Source organism: Porites lutea, chromosome 10 (assembly GCF_958299795.1).
Source record: "Porites lutea chromosome 10, jaPorLute2.1, whole genome shotgun sequence".
Classification (NCBI taxonomy): domain Eukaryota; kingdom Metazoa; phylum Cnidaria; class Anthozoa; order Scleractinia; family Poritidae; genus Porites; species Porites lutea.
In genome coordinates this window covers 21,919,206-21,946,962 of record NC_133210.1, presented here as the reverse complement: position 1 = coordinate 21,946,962, position 27,757 = coordinate 21,919,206, and the positions used below count along the sequence as shown (strand labels likewise).

Sequence of the window (27,757 nt, the reverse complement as noted above, 5' to 3'; positions counted from 1 at the left end):
GATACGAATTAGTTTTTTAGCTCATAGACTTGGCCAAGCCTTTCAGGAGTTGATGGGTAATGATTAAATGTCAGAGAGGACTTAAAACTTTGAAGATACAATTCCGTACTTTTTGGCCTCTTCGACAAATGAACAGACAACCGAAGTTTTCCTCTCCCTTTCACACAGGAAGAAAAGCAAGGGGGCGTAGCTACGAATAACACCTGCTTCCTGGTGGTACATTTAGTTGGCCTGTCGCACCTTGACAAAAGACACAAAAAATACAAATCCGTAACAATGTTTATATAAGCAAGCAAAATTTTCTTTCTCGCTCTACTGAAAGGATAAATTAAAAATACCTCAATACAAACTTAAAATGACTGTTACAATTTTGCATCAATACTTTGACTATGGCATTCCAGACTATTAGTGACAACTATGACCATTTTGTTTTTATTTATTAAAGTAAAAACGCACCTAAATTAGGAGAATTTTTAAGGGTTGTTGGGAGAAATAAAATGTAAAGGTGGTTTGATTTTCTGCCGTGATTAATAATGTTTACGTCATACTACAGCTATTTTCCCTTGCACCAATGTTCAGCCAAAGAAGAAAGGTTGTCAGGTTTTCACCTTTTCCTTTTCCTACTTCTCCAGAAGAAAAATTCGAGGTTCGTGGAAATGGAGCATTTCTTTCATCTGGTATTTTTGGTAACAATTGCGTCTATAGCCGGTGAAAGTGAAACTGAATTCGCTGAAGGTATGTTGAAATATGTTATTTGAGTGCCTCGGGGCTTGACTCGAGAAACATCAATGTGTATTTGTCTATTAAATGTTAGGGAAAATGCTGGTAACAATCTCAGTTTAAAAAGGTTGGTTAATCGTGACATGCAGTTGTTCAAGGGGTTTGAGTGTTGATATTCTGTGTTTGTTTTGATTAAAATTTTGCAGGTGAAATTTTCACAGTTGAAATCCGATATAGTAATCTACAAATACTTTGCTATAACTGACGTCTTTCCATTGAGAAGCATTAGTAGTTTCGTGTAAATTGAGGCTCTCTCGGGTTCAGTCTTATAATGGTGGTTTGCTTTTAGCTCGTAATTGTCAGCAGTGTCATCACTTTGAGGCGGCATAAGTTATACATATGAACCATTTAATGTCCTGAAACATCTATTTACCATCCAATGCTCAGTTTGCCCTTTCATGTTGATTCCTTTATTAACATCTTGCAACCAGTCAGCCAAGTAAAATAACGGGAGAGTACCAAACAAAAATAATCGAATTAGAGACTAAATAACAATTTATTGCCGTGGTCACACCACAGACTTTTACCTAGGGAAAATTCATCAAAAATCTCCCGAGGTAAGTTCATCTCGGGTTTGGTTTTCCTTACCTGGTAAGGTCACACTACTGATATCTGTAATATCGGCTCCCAAGGTTTTTACGCACAGTTGAGACGTGCGAGAGACGTTTTTCTTTTTATCTCATTGTTATTTCTTACGCTAATGCAACGTGCAAGTTGAAGACAGGCGAAGACGTAGACAAGTCGTGCCACTAGCGTGAGCTATGTCCGAGCTATGTCCTTCGCCAATGAGCGACTATTAGCGAGCGGTATTTCATTTCTCCATAGCTATCGCTTTGGGGTAGCTGTAAAGGGAAACTCTATTGTTCTCTAGACATATCCAAGCCCCAGACGACAAAATTTCCCCGATGTGGATAACCTGGGCAAAAGTCGGTCACTTTCTTAAAAATCAAGTTTCCCTAGATAAACTGTCAACAATTCAAGTCTACCTAGGTAAAAAGACTGTGACCATGTAAGCTAAGTGTAAGCTATTATCACAGGTTTAAGCACCTCCATTTTTATGATTTACTTTTGATCAAGACAAATACTACATGATGCCAGGTGACTGAGAGACACCTGTTTCTGGTGGTGCCTACCCGTGGCTAATTGCTTTAAGTCAAAACGTCGCAATAAAGTGATAATATAACACAACATGACCACTTGAACAACAATGCTGCGGTTCAAAACCGACACTTTATGACAAAACGTTCGCGGTAGTCATATCTTCAACGTAACACTTTACGGACCACGTGCGAAACTTTCCCTCTTTTTTTTTTCTCTATCAAAAATGAATGATCGAGTGAAGTAAAGGAGTGAATGTTTTGGCTGAATTGCAATATAGAAAACTAGAACTAGCAATTTGGCATTCTGCTGAAACGGCATTGAAAGAAACAACCATCATTAATCACTGACCTTTTTCGTAACAGCTAAAGCGGTCAGTCTTCAGAATATTGAATATTTTCACAAGCAAAATGTTAGGTACTGCGCTACCAGAGGATTTTAATTCTGTTGATTCTCAAGTTATCAGTAAATCAGTTAACGGAAAATAATTGGTGCCGATCCAGTAACGGTTCCTCCCTTCCATTGTAGAACCACAGACGGAAATTGAATACCAACCCATTGGAGAAATAAAACCAATCGATGAATCATCTGAAGTGACTTCAAGTCCACTTCCTGTCGAGCCAGTCCACCCGCAAGTTGTCAGTGAGTCAGAGAAAAATCCATCCCAGGGGGGGTCATCAGTACCAGTCCCTGTTCAACCTCCTCCTACAGTAGCGATCAATAAAAATTCTACAGATCCCCGAATAACACCTCCTGCTGTAGAACCAGGTGCGAGTGTCAAATTGAGCCACAGGCTTACCATATTTTTGCAGTGCTACATTGTCTTTTTAGGGATATAGCGGTTATAAAGAAGGGAAGTATAAACTCAGGATTGATGCTTGTCTAAATCATAAACTAGGATATAGGGACTCAGGCAGAATTTTCAGAACCAGTGCAACTATGTCTTTTATCATTGCCTGTAGGGCCGATGATAAGTCTATACACCATAAATGTCAAGTAAAATTACTCAAGACGGTAGAGTATGAATAAAAATTACTACCATAAATAGATTGGTTGGGCAAGTCAGAGGGATACAGTTTCTCTTATGCACACTAAGTAAGAACTTCGAACATTTCAGTCAGATCATCTTAGCAAATAGTTCTAGTCCCTCTTACCAGTCCTGATCTCTTTTAATGTATGTCAATATGACTCCCTTTTGTACTTTGTTTGTTAGTTCTTTGTCGCGCACTATCAGGTTTTCTTTATATTGGTGATAATATTCGGAGTGTTGTTTTCCTTTTTTTTTTAATTTTCGAGGTTGTATTAGGTTAATTCATCAATTTAAAATCACAAAGACTTTTCTGAGCTCCAATCTTAAGATCGTGGTCGATATCTTTGATAGCTACGTTCGCAGAAAAATCGGTTCTGATGCAATCGCTTTTATCACTTTGGTTCCTGGCCGTTTCTTTCAGCGATCATATAGATCACACTGTACTAAAACCCGTCTTACATAGCTGGAAGCCGTTTCGTCCACTTACGTGTAGGTAGCAGTTAAGTCTCTTAAAGACTCGAAAACCTTTCTTTTCTTGGATTACTTCCTAGTGAAAGTACATTAAGTAATATCTCAATTTTTAACAAAACATAAAATAGTGATAATAATAGCGGAACTCCACGCACGCGTGAGTGGAGCCCCATACCTCAGGGCACCAAACGACGGTTTCCTCCTAAATACATATAAAATACATTTCAGGCAATTCGGAATATTTTAAGATCTGCTATATAATTAGACAAAGAAATGAGCTCGATAAAGTCGATAGGGAAACGACTTTTCTACAACGCTTAAGTTTCCATCTTAAGAAAACTCAGTAGGATAGGGAAGGGAGTTCCAGACATTGACAATGCGTTTCGTTTAAGCGCAAAATTAATCATTTTAGAGGCAACAGACGCAGTTGATCGAGTAAAAATCTAAATTGAAGTTTCTTGGTTTAGACTTACGACAAAATTTTCGGAAATAAATTTATTATGCTTTACTTTTTGCCTGGTTTCGCTTTTAGTCTTTTCGTCCGAAGAACTGAAAAGGCATAAGTTACAGATAAGGTTACTGACTATCAGATATTGTGACTTATAATCTACACTGGTAGTTTACAGTTAACGGTTTGTCGGTCAGATAGATTTTGCAAAGAATTCCAAGCGTGCCCATGCCCCCGGGCTTTTGTCATCTTGTGGGTCCTGGTGGGGATGTTCATGGGTAAGAATTCCGCCTTTCCTAGACTATTACTGTGATCAAATTTGTTTTATAGTTTTCTCTTTTTGTTTAAAAATCAGTTAATGTTTTGCTTTTAAGTAGTTAAAAGCTTATAAATAGAAGCCTCGCTTTTGTCCTTGGCTAAATCTTTATATAAGTAGTTTCTTAGAAATCGATTTTGAGATAAATATTAGCGATAAAAAATCACGACGTTTCGACCTCTCCGAGGTCATTTTCAAGTGTATAAAAGTTCTCTACGCGTGCCGACACCTACACCAACGAATTGAAGAACACAAAGGATCGGCAATCGGAAACCACCTCAGAGAGCAGCATGATATGGAGCCTGAAGACATCGCACAAAGTTTTAGAATCTTATGAAAGTGTCAGAACAAATTTGACTGTCTTATTTTGAAATGTTTTTTATCCAAGAACTGAAACCGACGCTTAACAAACAGTGCGATTCAATTCGCGCCAAATTATTTGTTTAGAGTAGTTCTTGTTAACATTGTTTTATTTCCATTGTTTTTTGACTTTATAAATATTTTTAGCACTTTTTACATTTTTACATATTTTACCACATTTTTATCTATTATAACTTGTTTTTAACTTATTTATGCTAATTTAGAGAACTTTTATAGCGGGGCTCCCGCGCGCGCGAAGCGCGCGTGGGACAGAGCCCCATACTCATGGAATATGGTCAACCTCTTTTCGTTTGGTTGTCACGTGATTGACCGAGCGTACGTACGTACGTATGTACGTACATACGTACGTACGCGTCTACAGATTGTACGGGTGGGGTAGGGGAGACTATCAAAAGGAAGGGAGGGGTGTCTCAGGCATGTCTTGGCAAGTCCACATCTTTAATATAGGATTTTAGTATAGGACATCCACAATATGGTCAATTGACAGCTGTCAAAACAGGATACCCACTGACCAGTATCCCATGACCATATCGCGGGCTCATGTTTCAACTCATCGAGGTGACGTGATTTATTTGGTAGCTGTCCGTTGACCAGTTAATTGTTTTACTAGATGGCGAACAATGTTCAATCTCATACTTTTACTAGTTAAACTGATAATGCACACATATTGGACATCAATGTTTTGATCAATTGACAGCTGTCAAAACAGAGTACCCTCTGACCAGTATCACTTGACCGTATCGCGGGCTCAGGTGTCGACCCATCGAGGTCAAGTATTTTTTTGAAGTTATCCGCCGACAAGTTACTAGTTTTCAAGTGTTCGCAGGCTCAAGTTCAATTTTTTTCTAAATTCATATGAAATATGTTGTGTTTATGTGCTACACAAAATTTTGATTGCAAACTGACCGCGGACGCGAAAATTCAGCCAGCTGTTACAGGCAGGGAAGACAGTTGCCTTTGACTTTTCTCACCATGGTCACGCGTTGGTCACGCTCTACGTCCAATTTTTATGCTCTGATTGGTCAAAATTTGACAGGTGAGTTCATGCGGAAAATTTATGCAGCATCTTGAATCTTGTTTACTTTGACAGCTGAAGCTGACAGAGTTTTGTGTCAACTTGTAATGTTTTTAACTGTCTTTTTCCACTGGATGTGCAAAATGAAATTCAGCTGCTATCAGGAGTCTTCTGTTATTCATGGCTAGTTTGTTTATTGGGTTTTTGGTTGAGGAATACGTCGCTTGTCAAAGTCGGAAATCCGATTTCGGATAGCATCGTTTTCGTTTTCACCTTGCTTGATGCGTAAGAGGATTGCAAAGTCTGAAGCGATACTGGCTGTTCTTGATACCTTTCAGGTGCTGCATCTCGAATGGTAAGCCAGAGAAATTATTGTATTTGATGTTTGTTTTTTGTATCTAATTTAATGAAGTCGAGCGGAGTTTATGCGGGCATTTAGTTTATGCACGTTTGTAAGATTTGAGACAATGATCTGACCGAGTATCAGGTTTGATATAAACTTACAGAACTTTAAAAAGCCTTTAGACAGTTTCTCACCGCAAATAGAAAGAAAACGTTCCAAAGAATATTTAGTTATAATTCTGGCCAGAAAAGAAAGCTTTGAGCGATTTTCTTGCCTCGAGTTCGTCTTTGAAAAAAGCAAACACCGGGAAGCCGGCTTAAAACATAAACTTAAACTTGAAGCTTGAAGACTCAGGATTTTTAGGGACACTTTAATACTTGTCTTCCAGAATGAAAATTGTTGTCTCTGTATATGTTTCACCGAATTATATTTCTTTTATTGATTGTTAGTAGTCTCTGTTGTAATTTTAATCGCTGTGCCGATTGTTTTCAGTCGTTCAGTGAACATTGCTTGCAGGAGTACTCAAAATGCCGCGCGTTAAACCATTAAATAAAAAATAAACATAATAAATTCTTTATAATGTTGGAGCGTAACTCTGTTAATGTTCATTCAAACACTCGCCACAGCTCGCACTACAAAAGTGAGAACCGGATGGCCGTATAGGTGATTTTGGAAATTTTTTTAACAGTTTATGAATATTGAATGAGTCTAATTTATATTGTGAAATACTGCTTTCTGTCCGAGGTTTGCCGGTATGATAAAAACAGTGCCTCATACTACTGTTTCACCTCAGTTGTGATGTATTAATGCTATAAAAGGTTGGTTTACACGCACCCAGATTTGTTGACAAGATTTTGCAAAGTAAACTTGTCGAACGCAAAAAAGTTGGCCTGATTTTTTTTTCCACTAATTAATCTACGGTGATCAAGAGCCATTATGGCTCTTAAATGTGATCGAAGATCACTACCAGTTTTTGGGTGTACATATGAGGCTATCAACTCGATGTAAGATTTGGTTCACTCTTGGGCTGTTTGCAAATTATTTTTCTCTAAAATCAGGTAGCCTTTCCCTCAAAAGTCACATAAATGTGCTCTAAAGTTAACTGAATTGTGGAATTCGAATACAAGTTTATTGTTTAATTTAAATTATAAATTTATTAATGGGAGCCTCGCTTTTAGCCCTGGCTAAATCTATATATTACACTTGAAAATGACCTCGGAGAGGTCGAAACGTCGTGATTTTTTATCGCTAATATTTATCTCAAAATAAATCTTTATATTATTATTAATAATCATCATCATTATCATCATTTTTATTTTGCTTTGTCGCCTCATACGATCATTGCCCCCAAAGAATTAAATTTAAAAAGCTTATTCATGGGTAACCTTAGTAGGATTGCGGTCCTGTGACGCAACAAGTTTTCTTATTTCAAAGGTTGGGTACATGAATGTGCAGCATTGGTCTTTATGACGGTCTACACGAATTATCCCCTGGCCCTTATCCCTACCTGAACGCAAGTAATTCTGTCTACATGAAAATATTGTCTGTAATTCGGCGGAGGAATCTCTTCCCTGAGAACCTTATCAGCAAATATATTTCTAAATATATTCAGACTGCAGTTAAGGGAGGGAAAACACAGCGTCATTCAGACCATTTGGAAACTACAAATAATTGTGTCTAATAAATAGAGGATATTACATGGCAGCGCGGAGTATCTCCAAGCGGCCATGTAATGTTCTATTTATTATATAAACACCACCGAAATACCATTTCAAACCATTTTACTTTAATTTGGTGTGAAAGGCGCGATTTATTATGTAGCCATAGCAAAGGTGATATTTTCACATGTGAAGCCGAGAGAGATAACATGTTATTTTCACATAATTATGTGAAGATGTCAAGTTTTCGCGCGAAAGCTCATCTGGTATTTCATTGGTGTTTATATAATAAGAAGTACTATTTTCCGAGTTTTCTTATATTTCTGAACTAAGGTTCCTAGGTAATATATCTTTCCTAGTCTGGTATGCTATTTGAGTATACGCGTGAATTGAGCACTTTTTGGGCTAGCTTTTTCCTTACTAGGCGAGAGCTAAATTCTAGTTTGGGGCACAACGAGGAAGTTTTTTAAATCTTGTGGTTAAAGAAGAAATAGGTACTTTCGCATTACTAGGTAAGTTTAAAGATAATAAAACTTCAATGAAAGTTTTCCCTGCTTTATAGCTTATGTCTATTCGCTTATATTTACACCAATATAACAGGGGTCTTTTTTGCATGAGCATGCGCGACCGCTGACTTGTCAAAGAGCACGCGACTAGTGACAGCGACCGTGCTGAATAGTCATAGGAACCAAATTGTTCACTTTGAAAGCTTGCTTGAGATTGAAATGGTAGCAGGAACTTAGGAAAGACCTTCGTTGTACAAAATAAGTAAAGATCTGTTGATTTAAAGTGGAGACTGATGCGCTGAACGAGGTGAAAGAGCAAGTTTCTCAAGGATGTCTGACACGAACATGGCTGCCTTTTGTTGTTTGGCGCTCGACTCGCGTCTTGATTCCCCTTTAAGAACCGCAAAGTTTGGCATAGAATGCATTGCTGATGCGTAGCTATTGAGCAAAATGTTCTTTATTTAGTGTTTGTCTATAAATCGGATGTAAATCAGTTTCTCGATGCCGTAGAGGATTCCTGTCAATAATTTGTTAATAGCTGATTTAGCCATATTTCGGGAGTGGATTAATAACGATCAGCGGGCGACTACCACGCCATTTTCAGTTGGAATAGAAAGTTTTTGCCTTAAGTATTTTAGCGATACAAAGTTTGTTTACAGGAAAATTGTAGAAGTTCTTGTTTTTGCGTGGACTAACATTGTAACGCATCTTTTACAGGAATTTGCTTTTAGCCAGAACTTAAATGTTCTAATGATTTTTAACTTTTGGTCGGCATTACATGTTTACTGTACTTCTTGGGAAACCTAACCGTTTGTTTCATCAAAATCGGTCACAAGATTGGACTTTAATTTCGGTCCTATTGAATGCAGTTTTGACTGTGTCTCATTGATATTCATTTTTTTTATTGTTCGACACATACAGAGTGACTACCACCAACATCTCACCAGGTGACTAATCTACGTCTCGTGTGCTCTTAATTTTGTAGCTTTAAAGTGTTGGGAAAATTGTAGAACATATATTAATTTACTGCTGAACTGAACATCGGCTTTCGCGCACTTCGAACCCACTCGCTGAAATTTGCTATGTTTTTTTTTTTTTTTTTAATATTTCTCTTCCCTTCCCATTTCAAAACAAAGAAAATTGAAAGTGTTTACTTGCATCAACAAACGTTTCTGCACTTTGTTTAGACTTTGATGAGGTCAGCGCAATTCTCCAGGCACTACATATACGCGCGCTGTTGTCCAGGTCAAGTGGGGAGATGAAATTTGATAGTAGCTCGTGTATGTTAAAGCCGGTCTCCTTCGCTTTTGTTAAGACCATGTTAGAGTTTTTTTTGCAAACTACACATTTTGTTAAATCACGAGCACATTCGCCAAGACCAACGAGCAAAATAATCGCTATGATAGCTTTGAGACGTGCCATTTTGATGAAGGCAAACCCTGTGGTGAGCCTCCATGCACATCGCATGTTCAGCGGTCGCGCATGCTCATGCAAAAAAGACCCCTGTTCACCAATATGGTAATATCTGTGGTACTTAAAGTGCTGTTATTCAAAAAGTTACGTCATTGAATTGCACAGAGGGTTGAACAGAATATTCCTAAATCATGACTGGGACGGGCCATTACAAAGTATATTTAAGGCAAAAAGTGGTTAATAGGCAAAATCAAAATATAGGCAAGTTAAACGATAACGGACTGATTATAATGAAGAATTTGATCTCGCATCATGCAAAAACCTGTTCTGAACAAATAGGGCAAGAGAAACGTGTGACGGTTCCTTCAAAGAAATAATGTGTGTGCGGTAATTGATTAATTATACTTCACAGAGCCTCCTGTATACAAGCCTCCCCTAAAGTTACCTAGTTCAAGTACCATCAGCACCATCGGTAAGAGAATCAAAGAAAGAATAACTTCTAGATTTGGAGAATAGACGACTGAAGAAAGCGTTTGCCAATATACATCTGATCATCAAGACTTTTTGATTGTGTAGAAGTAGTAATATCCAATCTTTGAGATTAATTTACTCTTAATTGCTGGTACAATAATGCGACCTTAGTTCACACACAAACTCTCCACGACACTAAAACTCGTAATACGGAAGCTATCTAAGATCGCTTGACTCCTACAACTCTACGACCGTTAAATTATGAATTCTTTTTTTAATCATTGTACCCTTTTTGGCCTAGATTTAGCAAGACTGAGATACGCCTTCATGCTAGGACTGAAGTTGCCTTACAATTGTACTTTTCTTGACACTAAGTTCAATACCTGCAGCGAACATTCGCTGGACTGCTCATAAGCTTTTAAGACTTTTATCTGAATTGTGGCTAGCTCAACCACTTTTTATAGGATTTATTTAGCGTAATAGCTAAAGGCAATCAAGTCAATGATTTAAAAGCTAAAGACGACAACCCGTAATTGATTTCGTTTGACAAGTAATTGTAGGTCCGGCAATATCGGTGGATAATAGCTGAGCGTGGCAATGTTTATTCTGAGTACACAATATGACCAGAAATCTGTTCACGTAACCCGCACTTGTTACTTGTTAACGTCTCCCTTTCTCATTAGAGTGCCACAAAGTGCTGGACTTGGGTATCCTGATGGACTCTTCATACACCATATCCCCATCACTTTGGGAAAAGGAAAAGTCAATCGCCGTCACTCTGATGGATAAACTTGATATATCTCCTCTTGGGATACACGTGGGTGTCATGACGTTTAACTCAGAGGTAGACTTTCCTATCGCTTTTAATGGTTATGCAGATGCTGCTGATTTAAAGACCAAAGTAAGGCAACTACAATATCACACTGGTTGGTCACGCACAGACCTTGGTTTGGCTGCGGTTAAAAATCTGATGTTTGCTGCACAGGCCGGGCTCAGGGATATACGTCTGGTTCCAAAAGTGCTTGTGGTATTAAGTAACGGAAGGACAGATGGTAAGCCTCCACAATGCAAAGATTACTCTCAAGACTGGTAATAATTGCTTAACTGAATCTCGCGCGTGTCCTTGAAATAAAAACAAATTAGATGAACTTCATGAAATTTTTTAGGGTCCCAGGATCAAAATGTGAACTGGGCACAGAGGGTCAAAGACGCCGCAGATGATCTTAAGCGTGCTAGAGTCAAAATTGTGTGCGTTCAGATTGGAGAAAATCTGAGTCAAGATCTTGTGAGGATAGCAAGCGGGACATCTCTAGTCTTTGGGCAATCTGACATTGAAGGCTTGGTAGGGACGATTGTTGACATGTGTGGAGAAATGTGCGGTAAGAGTGAGTTTAAGGGGTAATTTGGTCAATTGTAACTTTAAGGGCACCTTCCACTTTATAATGGCTTCAGGAAGCAAGTTGCTTATCAGATTAGTATTTAGCAATAATGGATGAGGCTGAGTATGACGTTAAGAAGTACTATGCAGATCCCGCAGGGTGTTATTCGCCTCGGCCAATATTACCCCCCCAGATCTGAAAAAAATTCGAATTCAATAAATATTTTATCATTCATTTAAAAATATTCCATGACAATGCTTACCTCGATCGATGTGTCTTCTTCAAATAGCAGCTGAGGGTCTCACTGGGGTGGTAGCTCTGACGGTTGACGGTTAACAGTTATTAGACCTTATATAAGTGGAAATTTACTACGAGAGTTTTAGTAAAGATTAACTTCTATATATATTTATATTAACAAGTGTTTTTTGGAGGTTGTCTTGGCCTTTCACCTGTTGGAGATTCTTTAGGAGCCAGAAGTCCACGAAGATCAGCTGAAATACTAAAAAAAAGCAAGATTTGAAATGCCTTAAAATGCTGGTGCTTAATATCAATCTGATTTCTGACGGGTGACGATAAAAAATTACCTTTTTAGGCCGTTTGACGGCTGACGGTTAATCCCATTGAGACCCTTGCAGTTCTCATCTGTCGAGTGGTATTCATCTGTTATTGCTATGTTTTTGGGTAATGTTCCGCGGCTATTTTCTCTTCGCAGAACTTGTGAAACTTATTCGCCATTTTCTTCAGCTCTACCAGCGGAGCTACCTGGCCTTTTGATGTCCCTTAACTGTGCAAGTGATTCATCCTTGATGATATTGGGGAACATCTACAGAAATGGCCAACGATAGCTGGTTAAGAAAAATAAGCCGGAAAATTTAAGTCGCTCGAAAACGAAGAAATATTTTGAATGAATGAAAATATCGATTACTAGTCACTACTACTAAGAGCTGATTCGAGGGGAAAGATTTTCACCGTTTGTCATTGTGATGACTTTTTTTTTAAGCTATTAGTCACCATAAGAGTGAAATATATTTATTCCCTCAGTAGTTATGGAACCATTATGAAGTCAAAAGGAAAGCATACAATATATTTTCTTTTGTAACAAATTTCCCCCAAATTATATCCATATTTGAATTATTACGACTTTTACAATTCTTTTCCGTTGGTGGTTTATTATAAGTTGACAATTTTAGTCCTTTAGCGCGTGGGTTTTACACCTGTCCAGGTTATTAACACAGTGTTTGGGTCTCTCTCCTGGTTAATTAATCAACCGACGCGGTTCTATAAAGTTCAGTGTCAATATAATATGTAACATTTTGCAGCAGTCCGCGACATGACCAGAAGCTGTCTGGGTCGGACGTATTTATGCAAGTGAGACACCACATATGTTTCAGAAAATGGCCTAATCCATTATTTCTACCAAGTGAGACACAGAAGTCGCTGGTAATGTTCCAGAACATCTCTTTGAAAACTAAGCTAAACGTGTGCCTACAGCAAAACATTCGCTTACCCGTGAGATGACTGAGATGTATATTTCAAGGCATGGGTGTGAATGTTTCCAGTTTTAACTTTTTAAAAAATCAATTGTCTGCTTTTATTTTTTAGGAAAGATGGGAAACTCTTCAACTCTACCCGCGACCCCTGCGTTGCCACCACCAGCGAAAACGTCATTTCCAGCAGTGGCTCCTCAACCTAGACCTGTGCCCGTGTCCGCGCCTGCACTCTTTCCAGCACCAATCCCCGCTCCCTTACCCGCGCCAGCGCCCATACCCGCACCCTTACCGGCGCCGATGCCACAGACCTCACCATATCCAGTAGCACCTGCTGTCCCGCCGGGCGCATGTCAGGTTCCTCAGTGTACTTTCCCTTCAGTTTGCATCACAGCTGAAATCTATCAAACGTGCGTCGCTCCCACATCGTCATCCACTGGCAACACCACTTGTTCAACACCTGGTCCGTGTCGTACCACCCTTACCATGACAGCAACAGACATAACAACTTTGACCAACACCCAGACATTAACAAGCACCGAGGTTGCCACCATTACAAGCACGGATACAGCGATACAGACAAGTACAGCGTATGCGACAAAGACTTATACTCAAACTGATGTGTTGACTACTACAAGCACTGAGGCCGTTACAACCACGCATCATACCACAGAGACCAGCACGGCTATTTTGACCAGTCACGTACCTGTTACGAAAACTTTGACTACCACCAGTACTGATGTGGTCAACACTACAAACATTGATACTCTGACCAGCACTGCAACAATTAATACTACCAACACTGCACTAGTTACAAGCACACGGTATGAAACTAAGACGAATACAGCTGTGGAGACAAGTACTGCAACAGTCACGTCCACTGCTGTTGTCAAAGCTACCACTACACTGACCACAACAAGCACTGGAAGGGCAACGAGTACCTTAGTAACCACGGCAACTAAGACAAACATTGTCAACGCAACTCAATATGCCACTGAGACTCTAAAAAAGATTTTGACTACCATAGCAACCTCGACCAGTGTAGTTACAACATGTAGCGCCAACTGTACTATGATAGGTATTTTTTTTTTATTTTTGGAACATAGTTACTTATACCTAAGATGTTTGCAGCCAACTGAAACGGAAGCGTTTATTTAAAGTATAAATTCGTGCGCGTTCTGAAAGTCACTGGAATTTTATCACAGGCGCGCAGTCCAGACTTCAGTGGGAGAGAGCGTTTTTTTGGCTGCTATTTTGCATTTTGTTGATCTCAAAACTTTTATTCATTGTTTACTAGTAAAGGTAATCAAAAACCACTTACCATATGACTACCTTATGCTTTTTTCGGGGTCTCCATGACATGTCCATCTTTTCGAAGAGCACTGAATAGCATCAAGTGTCTTGGATGTGTCGTTATGATTTCTGACCTATCCTTCCCCATACCTCGCGTATGTTGCCATTTACCCATAACAAGTAATCGGTTTTGTTCTTTAAAATTGTAATTTTTCTTTTAGGACCTTCACCGACGTCTACATCCTCTGTAACGCCATCTGTAATAGGAGAACAAGGCAAGCCAGTACTATTATTCTTGAATAAAGGGAATTTTGAGACGAGGTCATAAAAATTGCATAATTAGTCGTACGTTGGATTGTGAAGTTATGCAACTAACCAACATTACGAAAAGCATGTGTTTTAAGTCAATTTTGGGTTCTGTCGCTGTAGCAGCAATGCTAAAGGTACTACACTGACGGGTAAAAAGCGGTCCTTTAAAGGAATACCGAAAGAGTTTCATTCATTCATTCATTCATTCATTCATTCATTCATTCATTCATTCATTCATTCATTCATTCATTCATTCATTCATTCATTCACTTCATTCCTTCCTTCCTTCCTTCCTTCCTTCCTTCCTTCATTCATTCATTCATTCCTTCATTCACTCATTTCATTCATTCATTCCTTCACTTCATTCCTTCATTCCTACACTTCCTTCCTTCCTTCCTTCCTTCCTTCCTTTCTTCATGCCTTCCTTCCTTCACTGATTCATTCAGTCATTTATTCATTTAGGCCCCGTCAACAAGAATCCGGATATTTTTGAAACTGCAAATTATTTTTATGCGAAGAAGCCCTCGGCCCAAACGAAACCAGTGAATCCACTCACCGAAACTACATCCTTTGGAAAGCGCTCTCCAGAGTGTTTTAAGGCCCCATCCACACGAATCCGAGTCAAAAATATGCTGATTCAAAAATGTGCCGATTCATGTGGACGTAACTTCATTCATTTAGTGCCTGGTCCCTTTCACTTTTTTTTGTAATTCGAAATTGCAAATCTTCAAAAAAGGTATGTCTGTCGTTTCCCTTTATTCCTCAGGCACATTTCACATAATCATGTCATTTTGAATAAGTTAATTATTTATGTGGCATACATGTAAATGTCACGCTATCTTCGAACACAGAGAAATGGACAGAAATCAATGATTAACATTCGTCCGTGGGGTGCAAACACTAAGTTGATTGAATTAACCCATCTAAGGTCCCGTCCACCCTAATCTGGATAAACTGAAACGTACCGCACACTTAGGCCCCGTCCACACGAATCACGATAATTTTAAAACTTCATATTTTTCACCCGGATTGGTGTGAATGGGACCTTAAACGACTCTGGAAAGTGGTTTCACAATGATACGGTTTCATTCAATGGTTTCTTGTGAACCAAATGCGAGTCAAAGGCCGAGTCGTGTAAAAAATTCATACTTAAAACATGCGGTATATGAAAAAAGATCCAACTTCGGGTTAGAGTGGATGAGGCCTTAACCAAGTTTGACCGTAAAGCTTGTACCAGTGATAAAGCAGTTGGGCGCTCATCCAGACCTTTAGATATGTAAGAGGAGTTCCGGCCTCAACAGTATTACATCTTGGCACTGCGAGCTTTAGTTTGACCTTAAAACAGGGGCACTCAACGACCGAACGTTTCCAAATACGTCAGAGGTATCTCAAATGGTTTTCTGTACGCTTTGGAAGCCTGTTTGGTTGATTTGGAGCTGTCTTAAAAACCATTTATGTGTTCTGATATCATTTAAAACGTCTCATTTAAAACTGACATAGTTGAATGAAATGGAGTAGCCGTACTTTCATCAAACTAAGATTCTATGGCAACATTTGTTTTTATATCGAAATTTTCAAGGGATTTTTTTAACAAAAAGCAATTTCTTGGCGATTAAAAGTGAAAAGCACAATCTCCGAAAACTAAGTACGTAAATAGAAATGCTGAATTTCTTAGGCAAGCGTCACAATGATCCAGACATTTTGAGCCTTTCTCGAGTTTAAGGAATTTGTTAGCAATATTTAATCCTACTTTGCAAATTACAAATCTGGTACGTCGACCAACAAAGCTCTTCTTTGGTTCGAAAGTTATCTTACAAACAGACAACAGTCCACTCGTGTTCTCGGCCCAACGCTCTTCAGCCGGTACAAGAATGATCTACCCGAAGTCATCAAGTTTAGTAACACCGAATCTTACGTTGATGACACTAAGATATATTTTTCGTTCGCGTCAAAGGACAATAGGGAGTTTAAGATACGGAGACTACGGACTACGAACTACGGCTGGACGAGCGTTGTCCTTTGTTTGAAGCAGTGGGTTGAGTCGTGCAAATATAGAACGTTAAGATTACACAACAGACAATAGACTACGAGAGAAGAGGCGGAGAGGGAAACAACACCAAAGATTTTTTTGTTTTCATCACAGTTCACAAAAATGTAAGTCAGTTTTGCATGTGATCTTATGAACAAATTCTTCCATACTTGCAGGAAGCAATTACGTCGGGTGAAAAAAAAAAAAAAAAAAAATTTACGTCGGGTGAAATTGGTAAACAACGTTTTGAGTTACACGGGTTTTATTTTTTCGCCCATGAATACTTGTGTCAAATATTAAAGCTCATTCAATAGATATAGAAGATGGACTTTTCCGACTACTGATCTTATGTAGTTTGAAGTATTGAAATGCCGAGTTTCGATTGTCTCGAAGATTTTTACATCATTTTAATTCAGCAAATGCGATACAAAAACTCGCATAAACAAAGGTTAGACAAGTGGAAAGACACACTAATCAGTGCGAACAAACATTGAAACTTTTCAAGTGCGAAGAGAAAGTAAATTACCTGCATGACTTCTCTTCTCCTCGGCCGTCAATCTGAATTCTGCGTATAAACAGCTAAGCGTCTTTAAATATGAGCTTTAATAGCTAGGTAAAAATGTAGTCACAACGGTGGATTAAAAGGGTAAATCTGAGCAGATATTAGACACAACTTACATATTTCGCTTCCCCCTCACTTAAAGCAGGTGAATTGAAAACTTTCTTACGAAAAGACGAGATTCTTGAATTATCGAGACGGCAAAATACGAGCATAAATGTTCTCCGTAGCCCCGACTACGGAAACAGCTCAACAACTCGCCGTAGCCGCAGGACTATGCGGGAAAAATGAACAGTCACGTGGTTTTGATCATGCGAAGGAGCACGTTTAACCGTAGTCGTAGTCCGTAGTCGCCGTATCTTAAACTCCCTATTGATTCATGTCTACGCCAAGTTACTGAGGATCTCAAACATGTTTCAGAGTAGTGTTGCGCTAACCACCTTCTGATCAATCCTTAAAAAAACCATGTTTTTCCTGATTGGGGTGAGGCAACTTATCTCTAAGTTGCCTAGTAACATCACCGTACCTTTCCTTGGTAATTAAAGACGTAGTACCTGTAACTTCCGTCAAAGACCTTGGCGTCACAATTGACTCGAACCTGACCTTTAATGGTCATATCTCTTCTGTAATCACTAACCTCATCTTTTGTCAACATTAGCTCTTAATAAATAGAGTAGGACACTTGTTCTCTAAAGATGTACTGTGCATAATCCTTTCCCCCTAGTATTTAGCCAACTGTTATACCGTTCGACAGTATGGTCTGGAACTTCTACAGAAAACCTCCATAAACTACAACTCAAGCAAAACCTTACCGGCCGAGTACTTACTATCACAAAAAAGTTTGATGACATTACACCAGTCTTACATGAACTTGGTTGGCTCACCATCGAGGGGCTACTATCCTTACATGATGTAACTATGATCTTTCAATGTCTCAATGGTCTTGTGCCCAGCTACTTTAGTACTAACTTTGTATAACGCTCAGAAACTCACTCTTATTGCACTAGAGAGAACAATCAACTTAACCTCTCTCAGTGCCGAACCTCCGCCGCATAGTGTGCCTTCCGTTTCAGGGCGTCTAAATATTGGAACAGTCTTCCCAATGATATTAGAAACTCTGCCTCTATTGAGGTAAAAGGAGTGCCAGGCTTGAGATAATCAGAAGGCGGAAATAGAAAATTTACCTATAGTTTGTTGATCTTTGTAATTAATTGTTTATTAGCTTTTTAATTTTTTATAATTGTAGTTCTAGCATTCAAAGTTAATTGTCTTTTATACAATATGTAATTTTTACCTATTTCGCACATTATACTTAGTGAATAATCTTGTAAATTAATTCTGAAAACCCAATTGAGAGAATTATTAAATGTATTGTATTGTATATTTGCTCCTCGGAACAGTTATTCACAGACAAAAGTCGTTGGCTGCCCCTCTTAAAATAAAGTGAGCTCCCCGTCAATCGGGCCCCTTCCCTAGATCCATCATTATATACGGTAATGCCATATAGATAAATAGAAGTTTTTTTCTTGAGACAGGTTGCACCACCAACTATACCAAACTCGGTTGTTTCAAAGATGGAAGGAACCCTCGACCATTACCTGAGCTCCTTTTTACTGATCGCGATGCCCAAAGCAAGGTATCGAGTAATAAGACCATCGACTGGAACAACTGGGATACATACATAGTTGACTTGGTTTGTAGATGTGCTAACGCGGCAAAGGCTAAGAAGTACTCCCACTTTAGCATCCAATATTTTGGTAAATGTCAATATTATTGTTAAAATCGTAGTGATTTCCTTTTAGCAGATTATTAAACTGAGATAATTAAGCCTCAAGAATTTATATGATGGTTAAAGGACTTCCTGATGATGCCGCGACAACACAGTCGGTATAATCCAAATTTTTGCCCTTCCTTTTTTCCTAACCGAACCTTAAACCGACTATTTTGAATCTCTAAAAGCTAATTACCGTCGGTATTTACTCGAAAAACCACGTCAGCGCGTATTAAGATCCTGGATTAAATTTTTGCCGTTTCGACTCTCATTCGGCTGCCGCGTTTATTCAAAACTAAGTGTTGATGCAATCAACAGTAGTACGTTATCTTTCTACTTTTTCGAGGTTTTATTGTAAGAAGACAACAACACAGTATTGTAAGCAACAAGAACATTAAAAACAATCAGCATTAAAAATTTTAGAGGTGGGGAGCTTCGTTTTGGTTATTGCCAAAGAGCAGCCTCTCGTCTTTGCGAGGGGGCAGCATATTAATAAGGTCGTGCGCGAAGGTTCCAAGGCAGAAAAATGAATCTCGAAGGGGTGTGACAGAAAATAGTGTAAAGAAACTTTTATGAAGTAATGCAGAAAAGAGAATATAAGGAAAAGTATACAAGGTAAAGTCAGTATTTCTAATTCGTTTTTTTGAGAGGATTCGAAGTTCGCTTATAAGATCACTAAATTTTACGCAAAATGACCTGTGTGTAACTTCGGACAATGACGAATTTCAATATCTCGAAAAACTTGCTATGTAAAGTTGGGATTTCAAATTCTTTATGCAGTAGATCAGTTTCGTTCACTGTTTTTATGTTAATTTTTGCTTTTGCAATCGAATAGTGTTCCAACTATTTTTTGTAAATTAAGGTAATTCATGACATTTCTAAACAAACTGAACAGGGCGCGGGTATAGGTAAAATCGTTGCTCGTTGGCACTTAGCGATAACTATAATTAGTTTAGTACTAATGGTCTTACAATAAACACGGGCAGTTCTAAGTTGAATTACGTTTCTCTCGAAAACAAACTAACAGGTTTTTCTACCAACGAAAATAAGGTTAGCAATGTTAGCGTTGGATGTGTTATTGAAAAAGTTGAACTTCTGTTATGTGTTTAAAACGATTAACGGTGGAGATGTTGAGAGAACATTTGAACAGGGCTCCTAAATGATTAATTTAATGTTCATGTCATTATGTGTTTTGCTTGATAGGTGAGTGTTGGTCTGGACCAGATGCCGCCGAGACATACGATAAAGATGGCCCGTCTGAAGAATGCTTCACGAAAGGTTCTATGCAAAAATGTAATGTCAGTGATAATGTAGAGTGTGTTGGCGACCTTAACACCAATTTCGTCTATGGAATCAATGTGAAAGGTAATTACAACTTTTCCTCGGAATTCCTAACATAAACTCGCTGATCGAATATCAAACGAGCACCACTACTGAGAAATGTTATGGACTAGGAGCAACCTCTCCATTTCGAGGGGCAAGCGAACTGATCCTTTCTTTCCCTGCTCCTTGCTCTCTCTTGCCAAATGTGCGTGACTACTCTCGATATACTAAATGGAGAGCTTGCTGGCAGGCTCGAAATGTTAAGATTTCCATCATTGTGAGAGATAGTTGCATCGTCGTCATAATGGCTTTGTCAATTCCAAGCGTGTCCTTCACCCCAAAGACATTTGTCAATTGCTGACACCTACTTTGACTCTCGACATCTGCGCTGAAGCGAACAAACCATCTTTATAGCTGTGGGGGGAGGGAGGCGAGACAAATGGAGGGACTGTCGTAACATTATACTAATGATCCCTGCAGCTCACTTTTACGGAGCGCGTTGTTCCAGCAACGCTGGCATTTGATTAGTCATTAGACAATAGGTGTTAATTTGCGTTGACCGGCAACAAGTTGCCAACACTGACAAGTCTAAGTGTTCGCCTAACTTTTAATTTTTTTTTTTTTGGATCTTCATCTTTTTGGGCCAAAGAAACTGGTGGAGGAATATATTTATTTCCGATTGGCGTGAAATAGGGCAGACTTTTCTTGACCTTTCATGGAGGAGGTATGATGATAAGACCGTTTGCTCGCAAGTATTATCTTCAACCCGATGCTATTGCGAATTTGCAAGGCAAATTTTGCAAACACACGCAGGATTCTTGGTATTTTGAAGATCAATCACGCAAGCCCCATGCTTTTGTTGCAGCCCGACCAGGGAAATGTTGTTATATTCCAGAAATCTAGGAGTTTTGAATAAAGAAACATTGTTTTTGCCAAAGGAATTGAAATGAACGCTACAAATAACGTGTCAGAAATTCATGGCTTTTTATCAGGAGTTTTAATCATTTTAATTGGTGTTGAAGAGAGCAGGCTTTCACGTAGATTGGGGAATGTTCAACTGTGTATGTTTGCCGATTTTATTTGGAAAAAAATGTTTTTCTAGTAACTGTATTTATAATTGCTGTTTCGAAAGGAGATGTTTGCAAACATGCGAAATCGAAGCTAAATGTGTCTGGTATGTTTTTGACGGTAAGGAGAGGTTTGTTAATTAATGACTGGTAATAAGACGTGAAATTCCTGTCACATCCCCTGCCCCTCAAAAAAACAACTTTGAAGCCAATCTCGCCGTCACCAATCCTTTACTTGGCTCTCCGTCCAAGTAGTATACTTGTGACCCTCTTGTGAATCCAGAATTTATGCATCTAACCACTTACATATGCAATTCACCCCAAACAGATGCTTTTTTCTAGGTTTTTAACAGCGCTTTTTCCTTCATTTCCAGCACCAAAACCTCGTATTTCGGAAGCAACTCCATCGCTTCCATCCTTGACGGCCGTTACCACGCCTCCGCCTGTAATCAGTGAGTTGCCTGTCGTACAGACAGGGAGAACATTTATATTAAGAGGCCTTCAATCATGATCTTAATAGTTTTAATTTCTGTTTTTTTTATCCCAATAAATAAATCTATTGCTGTCTCCAACAGCTACAGTGTAGTTCACATTATCAGGAAATAATTTATGTTGACACTTTTTTGATTCTTTCCTTCTCTTTGCTCAATTGGAAATGAACGTGACTTGGCGATCTGAAGTAAAGGATCGATAGCCTTCTATTTTGTCATCCCATTCTAAAAATAATCTCACGCCCAGGTCTTAGCCAATAGCTAAAGGAGAATCATTGTATTGCTTTATATTGCAGCTTTTACTTATTTGCCAATAGGCTAAGCTGACACTGAAAACACTTCAAATTTTTACTTCGATGGGTGGTACAAGATTTATAATTTAAGTTATTTTAGCAAATGCTAAATCTGTGTAGCCAGAGTGGGACTGTCAGGTTTTAGTTTAAGGTTCTCTACTCTGTATAGCAGCGAAAGTCATTTCAAATGGGACATCATGCAAAACAATCAGGTATCGGTAAGTAAGGTTAAATGGTCTTCCCTCTTCAATATATACTGTACACAAAACAAGTGTCCGTACCGTTTGATAAATGTACATCTCGTACATATGCATGTATAATCATTAATCATGAACCCCAAGGTGTTATCAGAAAGTAGGACTACATTAGTGCTGAAAGCGCAGAAACCCTAAGAAACCAAATGATTCGAAACTCGATGTTCCACGTATCCTCACAGGTAACCCAGGCTCTGTGATAGTACCACAGTACGGTTCTAGTAAAATTACAGTGTTTGTATGGGGTAAAAATATCATCCTAAAATTTCTAGGAAATACTAAATAAAGATCAATAAAACTTACTCTGCAGTTAATTGTTGTTGTCCTTATTGCTTCAAAGAAGTTTCGTGATAATTTGCAGTAATTTGTTGAAATTCACTCTATCTACAATAATAATATACAAGGTAGGAAACACGAGGTGCCATTTTCGCCGACATGCTCTCATTCAACACAACTTTTTCCACGAAATTCGAACTCCAACGGAATATAAACATGCCAGGATCGTAGAATAGGATAGCAGCAGATATAGAAACCAATGAAGCTTTCCCAGATAGAGAAACGAATCCCACAGACTTTGACAAACTCGAAGAATATAATCCAAACACACCGAGAATACGCTCGCCGAAGCAGCCGGGCCAGATCAACGCGCGGCCAAGAAAATGAGGCCTGGCCACTGTACAAAAAAAATCATCCTGGGAGTCCTGGGGTGACCTTTCTAGGGACCGCTACATCATTTGCCCAAAGCCACCCTCCCCTGCTGGAAAAATACTTGATAGAAGACAATTGTTCTTCCTAGCCAATCACTATTTGCCAGAGCAAATCCCACACACGCGCCTAAATTTAAATGGCTAAAAAAAGATTAATATAAGCAGGGGAGTATGCGGAGTTACAAGGCGCTCCATTTCTTTTACTAAGGAGTGCAAATAACAGTAATGAAACTAATGAAATAACAACGCGAAATACTTACAAGGCGGGCTAAAAACAAGGTTGAACAAAAGGTAGATGATGACTGAGATACTGTTGCTGTGAACTCTCGAGCGAAACTATCGTAAATAAACGGTGAAGCTTACAAACTAATGTCAAAAATTATACAGAAAATTGCGACAGAATATGAATTGCGATAACTGAGACGAATGTGAAAGGCACGTGCACCAGTAAACAAAGAACTAGCGCGATTAACATATTTAGCGATTAATGCGGCAGTAACACGCCGACTTCTTGTCAATACAAGTGAACGCTCTATCGGTTAAATATCTGAATCATCGTGATACACCTCTCTTTGAATTTGGTCCTGTTGTACAAATGCCTCGGTAACAGCCAAAATTCACTTCTATCTTTTGCTCGTTTTAAGTTTTGTAAATCCTCCTTCGTTGTTCTTTCATTTGCCCTTATAACCTTGCCCTATTGATGTTTGATAAACTTTCTGAGGACCAGCGCCAGGCGCTGAATATAGTTCGAAAGGGACATAATCTCTTTATAACAGGCCAGGGTGGTACGGCTAGGAAGAACAATTGCCTTCTATTAAGTATTTTTTCAGCAGGGTAGGGTGGCTTTGGGCAAATGATGTATCGGTGCCCAGAAAGGTCACCTCAGGACTCCCAGGATGATTTTTTTTTGTACAGTGCCCAGGCCTCATTTTCTTGGCCGCGCGTTGATCTGGCCCGGCTGCTTCGGCGAGCGTATTCTCGGTGTGTTTGGATTATATTCTTCGAGTTTGTCAAAGTCTGTGGGATTCGTTTCTCTATCTGGGAAAGCTTCATTGGTTTCTATATCTGCTGCTATCCTATTTCTACGATCCTGGCATGTTTATATTCCGTTGGAGTTCGAATTTCGTGGAAAAAGTTGTGTTGAATGAGAGCATGTCGGTGAAAATGGCACCTCGTGTTTCCTACCTTGTATATTATTATTGTAGATAGAGTGAATTTCAACAAATTACTGCAAATTATCACGAAACTTCGTTGAAGCAATAAGGACAACAACAATTAACTGCAGAGTAAGTTTTATTGATCTTTATTTAGTATTTCCTAGAAATTTTAGGATGATATTTTTACCCCATACAAACACTGTAATTTTACTAGAACCGTACTGTGGTACTATCACAGAGCCTGGGTTACCTGTGGTATCCTAACCAGATCACAAAAAGCACTCGGCTCCATAATCACTATTTCTTTTTATAATAAGGTATTATTATCATTATTATTTTTATTATTATTATTCTTGACTCGGTTTTGCTTGCAGTGCCTACTCCAACTCCTTCAAGCACACAAATCATACCTAGTACTTCAGCTACACCTCCTCCCAATTTCTTAAAAGGCAAGTTGTTTTATTATGCGAAGAAGCAAGTGTCTAAAATTACAACAACACCGACCACTGGAAGATGAAAACTGGTATTTGTAGAATATCTGCTAGACTAAGACAGGAATTTTACATTTCCAATCGAAAATTAGTTGTTGAAAATATTTTGAATGAAGAATAATAAACATTGGATCAAATCTCTCATGATGTAAAGTGTTATGTAGATCGATTAAAGACAGTGTCATCACTATCTTCAGTCTGCATAATTCTTTCTGTCATAATCAGTCACATCCAATAACTGTTTTATTATTCATTCAAAATAATTTCTTTTTGAAAACAAGCTAAAACGTGCTTACCTCCATCGATGTTAAGTTCATCTTCAACTGCCTGTTTATCGCATTCTTTAAGATAGGTTGTAACATCACATATACCAAAGTCGGCTGTTTTAAGGATGACAGAAAGAAGAAAAGGCCATTACCTGATATTCTTTTTACTGACCGCGATCCTTCAATGAAGAAGAAGTGGAGCGGGTATAGAATCGCCAGGAAAAACTGGGATGAATACATAGTTGATGTGGTGTGCAGATGTGCTAATGCGGCAAATGCAAAGAAGTACTCTTATTTCAGCGTCCAGTATTATGGTGATTATTTCTCAGTGTTCGCTTGTTCCTTTTACATTATCAATAATTTTAAACTAATCAAACCTTTAATACCACAAGTCAGTAAACCTGGAAAATTTGCGAAAGTGGCCTCTTTCAGTCACAGTCCAATCAAAACATGTTTGCATGCAAATTAGTTTTGGCGTAGAGCATTTTGTTTAAACCTCTTTGTTTTAGGCCTGTTTCAAATGTCGAATTGCCTTTTTATGTGCTTAATTCAATGCCTATGGAGCCTATTCACATGACGTCACGGCGGCCATATTGGTGTTCCAAACAAATCCTGAGGGAGTTGAACTCTTTTCTTAAGTAAAAAATTTCTTTTTTTCCCATGAATTTGCCTAGATGCTGGGCACGTGGGTGAATACGTGCTATAAAGCGTTTTCACTCAAGTGGCCAGAATCTATGCAAATTTTTTGAAAAAAAGGAAAGCGTTTGCATAAGAAAGGAGTTGGCCGCCGTTTCATTGTTCCCAAAACAATGAAACGGCGGCCATATTGGTGTCCCAAACCAATCCTGTGAGAGTTGAACTCTTTTCTTATGCAAACACTTTTTTTTGCCCCAATAAATTTGTATAGATGCTAGCCACGTGAGTAAAAACGCTTTATAAGGAAAATACATTATTTTCGCAAATAGCCCACGTTCGATATATTAGAATTCTAAAACTTCTAACATGACTCCGAGGCTTTCTGTTAATTTTTTTGTATTTGGATTGGTTTTCTTTGCTATCAAGTCTCTTCTGGGAATTGCGAGAGAATGGAGTCGGAAAAAATTTGCAGTTTTGACTCTAAATCTCTGAGTCATGTTGGAATGTTAATAGGGCCATTTATACGAGGAAAAATAAGACCGCGAACTGTACCATTTATACGACCATGTCTTTCTAAGACGAGAACAGCTCGTATAAATGGTTCGCGTCTTATTTCTGTTCTTGACTCGTTTTCCTGTGAATGTTGCCTGTAACATCGGCAATCCAACGTGGCGCGCCAGAAATTAACGCATGCGTATTATGCATTCGGGTCTTATGTAAGAAGCGAAGGTCATTTATACGAAGTTTTTCTCGTCTTAGCTAAGACGCCTCTTCTCTAAGGACAGGTGTTAAGGGCTGTTCTAAAATAAGACGCGTCTTAGCTAAGCCGCGTCTTATCTTAGACGAGATGTACCGTTTATACGGAAAGTTCGCGTCTTACTTAAGACGCGTCCTATGTAAGACGCGTCTTATTTTTCCTCGTGTAAATGACCCTAATATATCGACCGTGGGCTAATATCATTCGGCACTTGTGAAGTAGGATGTTTTTGGGGCTTTTAAAAGGTATATGCAATTTTTGTACTGCGTCAGGTTGACTTTTGCGTAAGGTGAACAAATTTTGTTCAGTATATATATGGTCAATATACGTGAAACATTTATGAGATTATGAAACTCTTGTTAGGTGAATGTTGGTCTGGACCAGAAGCCGCTGACACATATAACCGAGCTGGCAAGTCTAAAAAATGCGTCACGAAGGGAGTCAATGTGCCGTGTAACCTCAACGATAATGTAGAATGCGTTGGCAAACAAAACACCAATTTCGTCTATTACATTAGTCCTAAAGGTAACTCTGTTTGTAAAATAATCATGGTCGACGCACCTTAAGGTGTTTCGATACAATTTTTCCCCCAATTTTTTTCATTCGATTGGTAGCAGAGCACCATGGGTAAGAAAATCAAGTAATCTACCCATCCGAGAAAATTTGGTAATCACGTAACCATACGCCCGCTTGACCGTCCCCCCGCACCACAGGACAACCAATGTAAAATAACTCAATCAACAGGTATGGTAACCCAAATGCAACTCGAGGTTATTTTGGCGGGAAATCACGTAACCACCGGCGTCTTGTTAAGCCGAGACAACTAAAGAGTCAATAAAGACGAAAACGGAATGCGGAAATTGTTTCTGTATTCGTGTTGTCTAAAGTATTCAGCTTAGATTAATTGTCATGTCCACAAATTTGGAATATAGAGCAAGAGAAAGACAGAGAAAAAGAGAAAAGAGGCGGTTGTTTTTACCTTTCTCCGGCGTTGCCTTCGCCGCTTAGCTTTACACGATTTTATATTTTGTTTTTGAACGAACTATAAATGTTATCGAGAGCTTCGCTTTAAGCCCTGGCTAAATCTATTTAGTAAAATCCAAAAAGTGGTCTATTATTAATGCTGCGTTCTGATTGGTTGAGCTACTACCTAAGAATTATTCCTCGAGCCCGAATGGGCTCTTAGTCAATAGCCCATGAGGCCGAAGGCCGAATGGGTTATTGACTAACAGGCCATGAGGGCGAGAGGAATAATTGTTTTAGTAAACTCCAACTAGTTGGTCAAAAATATCGAGAATAAAAAAGGTTTAGCTAGTTAAAGCTAGACTTTAATCCTTTTTTGCCGCCAAAGAGCCTGCGCTTTTCGCTACTAGTGGGCTATAACATATAGCCTAGTAGTAGCTCAATTAATCAGAACGCAGCATTGATAATAGACCACTAGTTGGATTTTATTAATAGGCTATATGTTATGGCCTACTAGTAGCGAAAAGCGCGCGCTTTTTGGCGGCAGAAAAGGATTAAAGTCTAGCTTTAACTAGCTAAATTTTTTTTATTCTCG

At 38.8% G+C, this 27,757-nt stretch overlaps 1 protein-coding gene across 1 annotated transcript in view; it reads left to right on the top strand.

Moving 5' to 3' along the window:
• Positions 1-656: 656 nt before the first annotated feature.
• The window catches only part of LOC140949661 (uncharacterized), a 35,937-nt gene continuing 8,836 nt past the window's right edge, over positions 657-27,757 (top strand). Inside the window, exons 1-13 of the mRNA XM_073398810.1 lie at positions 657-735; positions 2,407-2,646; positions 9,872-9,931; positions 10,614-10,982; positions 11,097-11,309; positions 12,912-13,874; positions 14,311-14,364; positions 18,522-18,743; positions 19,961-20,122; positions 21,522-21,644; positions 22,052-22,149; positions 24,889-25,120; positions 26,563-26,724. Of these exons, the coding sequence (XP_073254911.1) occupies positions 657-735; positions 2,407-2,646; positions 9,872-9,931; positions 10,614-10,982; positions 11,097-11,309; positions 12,912-13,874; positions 14,311-14,364; positions 18,522-18,743; positions 19,961-20,122; positions 21,522-21,644; positions 22,052-22,149; positions 24,889-25,120; positions 26,563-26,724 (2,977 nt within the window). The remainder of the gene's footprint in view (positions 736-2,406; positions 2,647-9,871; positions 9,932-10,613; positions 10,983-11,096; positions 11,310-12,911; positions 13,875-14,310; positions 14,365-18,521; positions 18,744-19,960; positions 20,123-21,521; positions 21,645-22,051; positions 22,150-24,888; positions 25,121-26,562; positions 26,725-27,757) is intronic.